Source organism: Rousettus aegyptiacus, unplaced genomic scaffold (assembly GCF_014176215.1).
Source record: "Rousettus aegyptiacus isolate mRouAeg1 unplaced genomic scaffold, mRouAeg1.p scaffold_m13_p_3, whole genome shotgun sequence".
NCBI lineage: Eukaryota > Metazoa > Chordata > Mammalia > Chiroptera > Pteropodidae > Rousettus > Rousettus aegyptiacus.
The window spans coordinates 167,210,439-167,224,387 of record NW_023416306.1 but is presented as its reverse complement, the minus strand read 5'-3'; the positions used below and the strand labels follow the sequence as shown (position 1 = coordinate 167,224,387).

The 13,949-nt window shown below is 41.4% G+C and overlaps 1 protein-coding gene across 4 annotated transcripts in view; it reads left to right on the top strand.

The window, feature by feature from the left end:
* Positions 1 to 253: 253 nt before the first annotated feature.
* The window catches only part of DICER1 (dicer 1, ribonuclease III), a 66,266-nt gene continuing 52,570 nt past the window's right edge, over positions 254 to 13,949 (top strand). For 2 of the 4 annotated variants that reach the window (XM_036218002.1, XM_036217999.1), the window contains exon 1: positions 262 to 393. Coding sequence is in view for 1 of the 4 variants with exons in the window: in XM_036218003.1 (XP_036073896.1) it covers positions 358 to 393 (36 nt within the window). In the remaining 3 variants the exon portion in view is untranslated. Of the gene's footprint in view, positions 394 to 13,949 lie in introns of all 4 variants that reach the window. The other 2 variants (XM_036218003.1, XM_036218000.1) reach the window with 2 other exon arrangements.

Genomic DNA, 13,949 nt, shown 5'->3' with positions numbered 1-13,949 from the left:
CCGCCGCGCCCTGTCCAATCACAGGCTCGCTCTCATGCCCGTGCGGGACGAGCGGAGCGTGCGGACGCGCAGGGGCGGCGCGGGCGCCGGCGGGATTCTCCAAGCGGCCGTGCGCCGTTGCCGCGGGCCGTGGGCGGGCCGCGAGCGCGCCGGGCGCTGCGCAGTCTCCGCAGGCGCGGGCGGGAGGGGCCGAGGCGGAGGCGCGGCGCGGCGCAGGCTGCTCCAGGCCCAGGTGAATGGAGTAACCTGACAGCGGGGACGAGGCGACGGCGAGCGGGAGGAAATGGCGGCGGCGGCGGCGGCGCCGGGCGGCACCAGGAGGCCTGGGCTGTGACGCGCGCGCCGGAGCGGGGTCCGATGGTTCTCGAAGGCCCGCGGCGCCCCGTGCTGCAGGTGAGGCGGGCTCCCGCGGAGCCGCTTTGTGTCCGGGGCGGGCCCGGCCCCGCGTGGGCGCCCCGGCCCTGGGCCCGCGCTCCGGCCTGGCGCGCGGCGGCCGGATGGCGGGGCCGCGCCTGGCCCCGGGCGGCGCGGCCTGCGCGGCCGGCGTCCCCCCCGCCGGGCTCTGCGCCCCGACCCCGGCGCCCCTCCCGGGTCGCCGCTCCGGAGGGACTGCGTGCGTTCGCCCCGGCGCCGGATGGGGACGCGGGCGCCGCCGCCCGCGGAGGGGAGCGCGTCCTCACCGCTCGGCCCGGCCGGCCGCGAGCAGGGCTTTGACAGGTCCGCTCACGCGCGCGGCGGGCTGCGCGTCGGCTGCGGCGTCGGGGGAGCATCCTGGGGACCCGCGGCGGTGGCGCTCCCTGCGCTGGGCCTCCGTGGACACCTTCGCAAGGGCCGGGAGGGAAGGAAGCCGCTGTTGGCAGGAAAGCGCGAGCCTTAGGGGGCCCGCCCGGGGAGGATTGTTCGTGTGTGTTGGCAGGTGACCAGGTCTGGGTCCCAGGGGGCGGGTGGCCGAGGCCATCTTTCCGCCCCTCCCCTCCCCTCCCATGTTGTGTGCCAGAACATCTGGACCGTGCAAGGAGCCTTTCTCCGTGCTTTTTAACCTTTGGGACATCAGTGTTATGTTTTAAGGTAGCAGATGTAGATGATTTTAATTAAGTTATGTAGATGATTTGGAAAAGCTAAGCTGCTTTGCCCACAATGCAGAGCTCTAACCGCTTAATGTATCTTTAATAGCCTGAAGATTTGGGGAGTCCTTGGTCTATAGTGTTGTCAGTGCTTTTGTGAAGAAGTCATGTTTAAGAGGGACGCGTTACTGATCGTATAAGTCTAAGTGCTCTTATGACTAGCGCAGTTTAAAACGTTCATCTGATTAAAGAATATTCCTTTGAAGTCTGCTTCTTGAGGTGCAGCAACCGAGTGGAAAAGTGCAGAAGTTAGGAGTTAAGTAACTTAGAAAATATATGTGTATATATTTTAATGTGTTTTAATAAGAGGTTAAGTGGAAAACTGTATTGGTGCAAACATTAAACTTTTAAATAAAAATACCCATCTTAACCAAGAGCTCCAATAATTTACAGGATGGATGATGGTACAGCATTTTGGATGCGGCTGCTAGTGAATAGTCATTTTGTATTACTAATATCTTTAGGAACTAGGTTCTGGAATAATCAGTTTATTTTGCCAAGTGCCTTTAAAACTAGTTGCCTGTGGCACATGAATATTAAATGTAATATGTGCCATGTACATACAGATATGTAATTATTTTCAAAACAATATTAGGCCATCTTTTACAAAACTTATTCTGTAGTTTAGAAATACTAAAGATTGCTCTTAATATAGTCATTTTAAGTATTTAGATGATAACGGTTTATGGACTTATTTGTTGCATCAAAATGCTATTTTAAGAAAAGATGTATTAGTCACATTTTATTTGGGGAGAAAAGTCTCTTTCTGCAATTATTTTAATAAGGCCTTGCTTTATTTTTTACCCTACCGTATCATTATTAAAGGTTAACAGTCCAGTCTTCTGCATAAAAGTCTGTCTTGTATGTGTGAATTGTATAGTGAGGTTGTTTTGCCATCGCTGAGTTTTATTGTCTTGGTTTTAGAAAATGTTTTATTTTGATGTGGCTCATGATTTTATTTGATAGTGATTTTGTGGTGGTATCTGGTGGGTAGTACTCTTAGTGTAGAGCCACCTTCTAGGAAGGATGACTTTTATGGCATTGAGATATTTATTCCCTGCTACTGACATGTGAGATACTTGTTTCATTTGAGAAAGTAAATACTTCATTGATATTCTCTCACTTGTGATCTTAAGATCCTGTGGTCATTACTTGTGGTAAAGGAGAAAAGAGAAACATTTATTAATAAGAAGTGTCTTCTTATGTGCCAAGATGTTTCAGGTATATATATATATATATATATTTATTCTCCTTTCATCTGCACTGTGACCCTGTCCTTATAGATAGTGTTCTTATTTTACATGCAAGGAGACTAAGACTCAGAGACTGTTGCCCTGAGGTTGTGAGTGGTGGAGCCAGGACCTTCACGGTGTGATTTCAGAGTCCTTGCATGTGGGCTCTTTTCCTTGTGTGGCATTGCTGTTCCAAGTAGGTGTTTGGGAAAAAACCTGTATTACTTGTAGGTAAGTTGTTTCTTAATACTTGTTGAATGAATGAAACTCTGTCTAGCCTTAAATGTTCAGCTGACTTCTAATTATCTTACTATTTCATATTTTTTTCTCTTTTGTGGGCATATACATAACAAAATTGATCAGTTTAACCATTTTTAAGTGTACAGTTTTGTGGCATTAAGTGCACTCATTATTTTGCAAGGATCACCACCATCCATCTCCAGAACTTTTTCCTCTTCCTCAACTGCAATTCTGTATCCATTAAACTCTAAATCCCATTCTGCCCTCCTCCCAGCCCCAGGCAACCATCATCCTACTTCTTTCTGTGACTCTGACTACTCTTGGACTCTCATGTAAGTGGAATCATACAATATTTGTCCTTTTGTGACTGGCATATTTTGCTTGGCATAACATCTTCAGGGTTCATTGATTCAGGATTCATTCATGTTGTAGCATGTGTCAGGAGTGTCTTCCTTTTTAAGGCTGAACTTTTTAAGTTCATTGTGTATGTATGCACCACATTTATGTATGCAGTCTTTTGTAGATGGACACCTGGGTTGCTTCTACCTTTTGGCTTTGTGAATAATGCTGCTAGGAACATAGGTGTACCAATACCTGTTTGTTTGAGTCCCAGCTTTCACTTCTTTTGGGTATATGGCCAGAAGTCATCAGATTGTTTCTGGATCATCAAAACACTAGACTCAGAAGTTATTGCAATAAGACAGTTATACTTTCCTACAAACAGTTCCCTCTTTGTCAGTTAAAGACTTCTCCTCTCCTCCTGAGGCCCAGGATTGACTCCTTTTTATAAGTTCTTATCAGAGTCTGGCAATTGGATATTCAAATAACAATTTACTCAATCCATCACGGAGCTGTGTCATGCTCATTTCGATGCCAGGAGGATATGGGTAAGGTCTGTGTTTAACTTGTATAAATATTAAGTTGGAGCCGAGTGATTTACCTTGTTTACCTTGTGCTCTGCTTTTTGGACATTCAGTAGTTTAGCTCATTCTGAAAGCGCAGTGAATGTATGTTTTATTATTTTGTCTGCTTTGAGAAAGGATTTGGGATTGTCTTAAAATAATAGATATTGGAGAGGACTGTGAAAATGGTAAAGGTCGATGGAGGGAATTAGATGAGAAGCTTAGGGCAAGGATAGCTCAGCCATCTGCATGTAACTAAAGGGTTTTTTTTTTTTAATTTATTAGTCAAAGCAAAAGTACAAATTATATTTGGCATTGATTAATGGAAGGAAGTATACCAATTAATCAGGAGCAGGCTTTTGTATGAAGAATAGATAATTGAATTCTTACGTGAATGACATTAACAATGCATAGAGAAAATGTTTTACACTTTACAAGTGATAGAGAAACATTTTTCACATGCCATTTTAGAAAAACTGGATAAAAGCCTCAGGCATAATAGACAAGCTTTAATATATGTGTACATTGTTCTGGTAATTTGATTTATTAGAGTTTAGTTAATTTATCATTCAGATCACGTCCCCGAAATATAACTTGTCACAGGCTTTTGACAATTGCCAAATGACAGTTCATCCATTCACAAATTAACTATTTTCTCGACAATATAAGATTTCCCAATTTCTCTCTGTCCATCTTAGGAATGTGCGTTGGCCTAAAAGTAGGACCGTTTGTGTGGTGGTGTATACTCAGTGAATGAAGACAGAGAGAAAGTGTTACCGTTGACCCTTGAATGATGAGGGGGTTAAGGGGCACTGACACCTGCTTAGTCAGAATCTGTATAACTTGACTCCCCCAAAACTTAGGTTGTCCCTCTTTATCCACAGAGGTCTGGTTCCAGGACCCCCGTGAATACCAAAATCCCTGGATGCTCAGGTTCCCTATATAAAATGGCATAGGTCAGTGCATACAGCAGGCTCTCCGCATCTGTGGACTCCCAGCCATGGATCGAAAACCGTACAGGTATTTACTGAAAAAAATGCACGTATAAACGGACCCGGGTTGTTTGAGGCTCACCTGTACTTTTGAGGTGTACCTGATGAAATTGAAATTTTCAGTCCTGTAGGAAGACCTTTGTTAAAATAAATTCTTGGTACAAAACGGCTTTCCTATTTATCTAAAACTGTCAGAGAACTGTTAGTTCTCCTTTAATATGCAAAATTGCTATGCATTTTACATAAGTGACTAAGAAGATGCCTCAAGAAAACATTACCCAAGGATGTCAATAAGATGAGAAGTAAGACATGAGAGACTTAAATTTTGGTCTTAGCGATTTGATTTTTGAGGCTCAGAGTGACATTAAATGCGTTAAGGTTTATAGAATAGTAAAGATGGAACAGAACAGTGGCTAGCGTGCAGAAGGAGCTCACATTTGTTCAGTGAATAAATGAGTTTATTTACCTTTTGAAGTTCTTAGAAGCTAACACAGGTTTATGGGGAATAACATTGCTTATACATTAAGCTTTTAAAAAGTTCATAACTTTTGATTTTGGACAAACGTGCCTGGTTCTTCTCCATTTTTGAGATACATTTGATTAGCTGCATAGAAACATTGTGGACTAAGAGACGTTGAAAAAACTTCATAGAAGAAAAAACTACTTTAAAAATTGGGAGTTTTACTGGTATGGTAGGCTTTCTCAACAACCCCTGACACTGATGGTTGGGGTTGTTCTTTTTTAGGTGACAGCTCAATATGTACAATGAAGTAGGGATTTGGAAAATAGATTTGCAAATTCTTTGGGGGATTAGAAGATGTCAGTAAAGCATAATGAGAGGAGGATTTCAGTTTAAAAACTGATCTTGATGTAGAAAGTGTCTTCGATGAAGGGGTTAGGTCAGTAACTCTACTTGAAGAGAGAAAAAGGCAGTAGAATTGCCTGCTTTTTTGAGATTCTAGGATTTCTGGCGTCTCTGTTGGTGGCCACTTAGGAGGGCAAGGGCAAGTGGTGACCCCAAAGGCGGGAGTGGCCTCTCTGCCTCTGAGCTGTCCCGCTACATGGCCATCACTCACTGGTGGCTCCAGTTAGTGGTATTTTAAGCTTTTTTAACTTTGCAAAATTAAATATTAGTATTTTATTATAGCATTATAGGGATGTTTAAGTTGTCGAATAAGTTGAGTTTAAGTTGATGAGTAAGTTGTTGGCGTCGGAGAGACCAGGGTTCAAATTCAGATTCCTCAGTTTATAGCTGAGGAACGTGGGTATATGGCAGCCACCCTGAGTCTCAGCTTCATCGTTGGTAAACGGGTCATGATTTAGTATCTACTTCTGGAGGCTGTGAGAAAAAGTGAATTCCTGAAGCTCTTAGCCAAATTCTGACACATAGCTATTATTTGATAAAATTTAGTTGACATTTGAGATTTAAATATGTATGTTAGAGAAAATTATGCTATATTCTTGATGTGACTAGATTATATTATCCCCTCAGTCATTAATATTTAGATGTATATCCAGTACATGTATAATGGAGATGTAAAGGAAACGAGGGCTTCGAGAGCAGTATTCCACAGACAGGTTTTCTATATTGAGAATTGTCTATACTAGATCAAATAGTTCAACTATTTTAGTGATGCCAAGTGTAATAGTGCCTTAAATATTGCTGACTTTCCCTAAATAACCATTATTCTTCTGTCTTGCATGAATGAATGCATCATCTTTGAATCTATATTTTGAACCAGCCTAAACTTTTTATATATGTGTTACATAGACTTGATGTGGGCCAATGGTTTTTGCTCTTGGAGGCTTCTGATTTGATTGATGACAGATATAAATCTTATACCCAGAATAATGTGCGTATTTATAATCTTGTGTAAAATTATAGTAGCTACAGTGACTTCGCCTGAACACTATCCATAGATGCTTGATTTAGGCTGTGTCTACACATAGAAAGACAAGTAATAGTTAACCAAGGGACAACAGCAGAATTCCAGATGATCGAGGGAGGCCTGGGTTCCCCGTGATTGGCGAAACTGACTGAATAGTGCAAAATAATGAGTGGCTAAGAAACCTGTGTGTTCCAGTTTGGTTTTACTTCTGAATAAGTAGCTGCATTTTAAGGGAAGGTCACTTTGGCTTTTCTAGACTTAGATTTAATTTTTCTCACTAGTAAAGTGAGAACATTCACCAGTCCTCAGGATCTCTTACAGTCAGTCATCTTCGAGGCACCCGTGTAATGCAGGTCCCTCTCCATCCAAGCTGCGAATCTGAAGTAAAGGCGAGGCGTGGAAAAGAGAGACTGCGTTCGCCGAGCGTGAAGGTCTGGGAATGAAAGGACGTGATGGGGGTGTGAGGTGTTCCGAGGAGGAGCCGTGGGGTGAAAAGTGGGGCGCAGGCTTACCAAGTCAGGTCGGATTTCGCCTCGAATGAATGGGCGGCAGACTCTTGCAGAGACAGTTGAGTTCCTTCATTTTCCATCTCTGCGTCTGGTACAGGTCAGTGAATGTTAACGCGTGAGAATCTGACAAACTGTGTAACGCTTTCTGCCTGATCCGAATGGCGAAGTACAGGTAACCCATGAGAGGCCCTGGCACTGTTAATGAGAAAAGTGTCTAACAGGAACCCTGGTGTTTTAATTTTGAAAGCTTTTATTTTGTATATAACTGTATTGAGATTACCTATCCTTTTTACCTAAACAGCGAAAACTTTATATGTACCTACTAAATATAAACTTAATGATTTATTAACCTTAGATCAAATATAATTTTGGGTGTTTTAAGGACCATGCATAATTTTGTTGATAAAAAAAATATGAACAAGTGATAGAACAACCTAAATTAGGCATTTAAATGCAGTATATAAATAGAACTGGCATTAAGGCGAGCTTTAATTTCTACACACTACTATATTATCTTAAAGGGAGTAATTCTTTATTGCTTATATAACACATAGACTTTAGTTCCTAACACTTCAATAAAATATGTGAAATAAGGCATCGCCAAAAGGTGCTTTCCATTTTGGATATGTTTGTAAAACCTTTCCATTGACATGTGAGCAGGATTCTGAAGGAGAAAATTGTTTTTACACTCAATCTTTGTAAACCTGTAACTTTTCCCGTTTCTGAAAATTAGGGGAATTCCAGACATTTTTTTACTTAGGCGCTGGGTTGGCCCATAGTTTGGCCAAGAGTAGGAAAAGAAATAGTTTTCTTATAGCCCCTTCAGCATATGCACACACATATCCACATACAGTACACATGCACTTACACACGTATGTATGAATATATGAACTCTGTGTCTGGCCTCAGCAACAAATGCTCTGGCAAAGTGCTTACCCACACTGCCTATCTTGAGTGGAGAAAAAGGGACACAGTATGTTGTATTTTCTATAATATAGTTTGTTTCGCTAAGTCAATCCCCTTTGTGATAGCAATCTCTCCTAAGGTAGCACTTTTCACTAGAAGTCCAGATGTAGTGTTTCTGTAAGCAGGAAGTCTTGTTTAGTCTTCAGCTGAATGGAATAAAGATGCTGGAAAAAGCGGTGAGTCATATAGTCAGTTCCTGTGTATTTATTGAGCACCTATGTTCCTAGACTAGAGAGGTCTCACAAAATGCCAGTGGGCAGGGCTGATTTCAGTTGCTAAAGTTTTACAATTAAAACAATATTTACTTAGATGAAGGTTCAGTTAAAAATAAAATATTCAGTTATTTCGCTTTCGTTTATGTGAAATTGGGTCCCCCTTTTTCAACCCCTTGGGGAGATCAAAAGGAGCGTATCAGGATGCAGCTCGTTTTGACTGGCAGACCAGTGTAAATAGACACCTCCTTTGAGATCATAGTGAATTGTATGTTGTGGAAATAAAAGTTTGGAGTCAGATACAACTTTAGGTAGAATTCCACTTCTTCCACTTATTAGTCAAACGGCCGGGGATAAGTTATTTCGAATTCCTGTAAAATGGAGATACTTGTCTTAGTGTTGTTTTGAGGATAACATTAAACCAGATAATGGAAATGACGTGCTCAAAAAAAGTAAAATTTCTCCCTTCCCCTCTTACTCTGGGAGCTTTTGGTATTTCATACTCACCATGGTAAATGAAGATTTTTTTTTGCATTGTGTTAAGGATTGTTTTCTTTTTAAAAAATCTTTAAATGAAATCAGTTTCTCTTGACATACAGGAAAGTGCATAAATCACAAGAATATACCCAGCGAACAACCTGTAAGCACGTGCCAGCTCAGGGAACAGATGTGCCCAGTGCTTTAATACTTTTTTAAATTACATTATTAATTACAGTTGACATTCAATATTATTTTCGACTCTGCCATCTTAATTCTGCCCAGTATTTTATAAGCTCCTCTCAATGCTCCCTCCCACCCTCCAGCCCCGCCAAAAGGGGAAACCCCATACCAACTTTCTCTTATTTTTAACTTATAATGAAAATCATACAGTATGATTTTGTGTTGGAGTTTTGTGTTAGGTTTCTTTCACTTAACATTTTTAGTTTGTGAGATTTCATGTTGAATCGTCTAGTATTCTGTTATATGAATATATCAGTATTGTATTTTGTTGATGGGTGTTAGGCTCGTTTTCAGTTCTGGTTATTATGAACAGTGCAGTTTCGGGCATTGTTCATGTTTTTCTGGTGAATATACGCACATATTTCAGTTGGCCATACACTTAGGAATGGAATCACTTGGGATATAGGGTATGTGTACATTCAGCTACAGCAGATACTTCCAGATTTACAGTTCTACCAACAGTGTATGAAAATTCTCTAAGCTCCACATTCTCACCCACACTCGATATCGTCTGTCTTCATGTTAACTAATCTGATGGGTGTGTGGTAGTAGCTCATTGCGGTTTAATTTGTATTACTCTAATTTTTTAAGTTTGTTGGCCATTTTGATATCCTGTGCTGTGAAATCCTTTTTGCCTACTTTCTATTCGCTTGTCCACCTTTTTCTTATTGATCTGTAGGTGTTTATCTCCCACTCTGGCTTATCTTAACTCTCTTAAATCATTTAATAAACAGTTCTAATTTTAATGTAATCCAGTTTGTCAATTTTTTTTTGTTTTATAATTAGTGCTTTTTACATCTTGTCTAAGAAATTTCTGCTCACCCCAAGAACATGAAGGTATTCTCCTGTGTTCTTTTCCTAATAACTTTTTCGTTTGATTTTGTACATTTATAGATCTGTAATCTGACTGGCACTGATTTTTGTGTGTGATGTGAGGCAGGAGTCAGGATTTACTGTTCCCATCTGGACACACGGTTAACCCAGCTTGTGTTTGGAAGGGCCGTACTTTTCCCTACTTTCCTGCAGTATTGTTTTTGCCATTAACTGACCATATATGTCTGGGTCTGTTTTCATATTTTATTCTGTTTTGTTGTTTTTTCTCGTGCCAGCACCTAATTATTGTAGCTTTGTACTAAGTCATAATAAATCGATTGATTTTTTTGTGGGGGAGGGTTAAGCCATCTTTGCATTCCTTGTGACAAACCACAACCGGTCATGATGCGTTTTCCTTTTTATATATTCCTGGACTTGGTCGCTACTGTTTTGTTCAGGATTTTTACGTTTTTTGTTTGAGAGCTAGGTCTGTAATTTTATTTTCCTGTAATGTCCTTGTCAGGTTTTGGTGTCAGGTTTTGCGGGTCTCGTGGGAAAAGTTGAGAAGTATTCTCTCATTTCTGTCTTCCTGAAGAGTTTGCTTTTTTAAATGGCAGTTATTCTTTATTTAGAAGAATTCACTAGTGAAGCATAATTTTTAATAATCTGTTTAAAAGCTATAGGCCTCTTTAAATATTTTTTTCTTTGGATGTTAACTTTGGTAAATCATGCTTTTTCAAGGAATTTGTCCACCTCTTTTAAAGTATTTCCTTGAGTGGCCACTAAGAAGTAATTGATACTAAAAATAACCACATTAATTTTGCTCCACTTGAAAAAAATTACAGCTTTTTAAGAGATCATTAAGTAATATAAAGAATACTCTGTTGTGGTACAGGGAGGAATAGACAATGGTAAATGCTACTTAAATTAGGTTTTTTACATTTGTAGAAGTTAGGCACAAGTGTGATTTATGTGGAAAAGTTAATTCCGTGAAAACTAATGATATTCAAAAGCTATTGGTATGTGAAATCTAATTAGATTGGAAGCTAAATTTTTAATCTTTGACCAAAATTCACTTTGGATTAATCCAACTAGTGAATTGTAATTTAACATATTCTTTATTATTCTTTGAAGGAGTTTTCCTAAGTAATAGTAAAAATAAAAATAAGTATAAAATAGAAGTATCTTAACATTTTGGGAGAGGGACAGTCAATATTCAAATGGCCTCAGTGATTGAGGAGCAGTTACCCAGGGGATGGGAAGTGCAGAGGCTTTGGGATAAGCAAGAGCGTGGTGGCGGTTCTCAGAAATCCTGTGACTGGGAAGAGGTGGATGCAGGCACATGCGTAGTAAGGATTTTGGATTTTATCCTAAGTGCCAAGGGAATCCATTGATGGGTTCGAGCCAGCTTGCTGTACTGGTTTGATTCATTATTTTTCTCAGACCTAGAGTTACATGGTAATTTGAGCTCTATTAGTACTCTTGTTTTTAATCTCTTTTTTTTTCTGAGACTGATGCTCATTCATAGTCCTTGGCAAGAGGTTGAGTCTGGCTAATAACAAATATGAACTTGTGCTTTTAGTATTGCATCCTGTGTGTATCACATTGTATGTCTGCCACTCCGACAGTTACTTACTAAGTCCCTTAGGGTGCCAGACTTTAATCTCTGTGATAAGGTGTAAGCAGATGTGGAAAATTCTAAAGTACGCATTGCGTGTCCTAGTGGCTTTGCTCATGTTCAGGCAGTAGAGGATGTTAACAACACACTAGCTTGCAGGATATGGTGGCTGCCAGCTTTGCCCTTGAGTCCAGTACGGGTTCTTCCCTATTTTTTTTTTAAGAGGGGTAGAAATATTCTGCAGTTGTAGTTTTGGTTCTTGCTCCTTGTCCCATTCTTCGTAGTCCCAAAATTTGGTAGCAAAGTAGCGTGCTCTCATTGACCTTCACGCCGAGGCGCTCAGAGAACGTGCTTTTGTAAGACTCCTGCAGTGTCTCAGCTCCCTCCAAGACATGCAGTTCTTTTTGCTACACCAAACATCCTACCTGTTTTTTAGTGATTTGCATATTTGACGTGGTTAATGAGTTTACATGTATGTGTTGTGGTTTATGCAGGGGAGCAAAAGGAGCCTGGGGTGACAGCTTTGTAGGTCCCTTTATAGAAATGAGGTTGACCCTGGAAGGTGAGGCCGTTAGCCCCAGGGCTCACCAATGGATTGGGTCCCCACTCCGACTTTGCGCCTGCCCCCTTTTCTGTCTCATACAGATTCATTCTGTAATGTATGTAATTGGCTTTAATTGTAACACAGTTAACCAAGATAAGGGTCGTTACCCTAGGAGGCAGCATTTATTCTCATGTTTCTGCTTTTTTGAAACATTTCCAGAATTCCTGTAATGGAGAGTTTAATATTTTTTTTTAAAAAAAATTTATATTTAGCAGTAGCAAATCTTCATCTTTTTAGATTAGTTTAATTTTTAGAACAACCAAAAATTCCCTTGGCAGCTAAGTGTGGCTCTCCCAAGTGCAAATGGGAGGTAGGCAGGCAAGGCTAGAGAATTGGAGCTAGAGATGGGGTCACCCACCATCCTGGTTCTTCCTGAGTTGGGGTACATACATGGGTGGTTCCTGTGACGGACTTTCAGTGCACTATAACAGGGACAGGTCCAGGCAAGCCAGTGTGAGCAGAGGCAATGTTTGTAACCAGGAAAAGGAATGTCTTCTCTAAAGGAAAGAGTAAAGCCTGAAGTTTCTTCTTTGTCGTGTTCAGATGTTCTTGTCCTGGGCCTGGCTGCGGAGTGAGTTGTTTGGGCCTGCGTTAACTCGGCGAGCAGGAAGCCGGCACTCCGAGGCTCAGACCCCTGTAGAGCTGTACATACGGCCCTCTGTGATCTGCGTAGCTCCTGCTTCTCGCCAGTGCATGGTTCCGCCGTTCCGCGGCCCAGCGCTCCAGACCGCCGCGCTTCCCTCCGCCCGACTGCACGGTGTTCGTTGGTGTCGTACCGCTGGCACACGGGCTGTCTCCTCGCCCCACCGTGCCCTGTACTGTCCCCTCCCTGACTGACTCAGTCTACACAACCGACCTCTAGTCCGGTTCTCACTTTCTCCGGAGTAGATTTGCATTAGGGATGTCTTTCTCACTAAGCATTTGTCGAATGAATGAATAAGTGGCAGGAAGTAAAACAAAGGTTTTTAAGTGGGGAAAGCCAACTTCAATATTACTTTTTATACGACTCTTAAGTAAAATTGGGTAAGTTCCATTTTTCTGTATTCTACTGATAGCCAAACACATATTATTGGTATTTAGTGGCATTTTGTTTCCAACTTTGTTTCAAAGTATTTTAAGCTTATGAATAGAATTCCCTACATTTACCAATAGTTAACATGTGCCATGTTTGCATTCTTTTGCTTTCTGCATATCTTTTTTTTTTTTTTTCTGAAAAAATTTTTTAAGTAAGTTGCAGGCATCATACTCTTCACTACCAAATATTCGAGGTGTATTTTCTAAGAACAGAAACATTCTTGTACAGAACCACATTATAGTTATTACTGTCAGGGAATTTAACATCGACAATGATATTTAAATTTCACCTGAGTTCTTATGGGGGAAGGGAAAAACTTTTCTTCTGTATTCTAGTTCAGTGGAAGGGGACCGAATTAAACTGACAAAGGACAGGTTACCGAGGAATGGGTCACTGGAGGAAGTGAAAACCCACAGAAGTGTTTAGGCCTGAGAGCTCGTATAGTGTTCTATTGAAGGGCGATAGATCGTGGAGAAGTGACAAGACAAAGGAAAGGAGTTTGGGCTTCTGGGTGGCAAACCCGTGCGGGAAACTAACGGAAGGTAAGAACGGCTTCTTCCAGTCAGGTTTGTGTGAGCAGAGTCAGGTCAGGTGGGGTCTCCAGGGATAGGCGCCATCTCCTCTTCCCAGCTGGAGCGGGCGAGGGGACATCTTCACAAAGGGAAATTGTGGCCTGCCTTTAGGCAGAAAGGGGGAGGGCAGAGAATTCCCCCTGTGTTTGCTTCAGCTCAGAAATTATCTTTATGCCCAGTGGCATGTTTCGAGGTGGTGTGTGCTGCTCCTTCTCCATTCCAGGGATTTCCTTTTTAGCAGCTTTCCTTCCTTAATACAGGAGTCAGTCCAGGAGCGAGCAGTATGTTTAGTTGTCATGTCTCTTGACTTTTAATCTGATGGTTTCTCAGCTTTAACCTTTAATGATACTGACATTTTTGAAGAGCACGAGCTAGTTGTTTTGTAAATAAATCTCAGGTTTGGTTTTCATGTTTACTCTTGGTTAGATTCAGGTTTTATACTTTTGGCAGGAAAACTGTATAAATGGTATCTCACTTCATC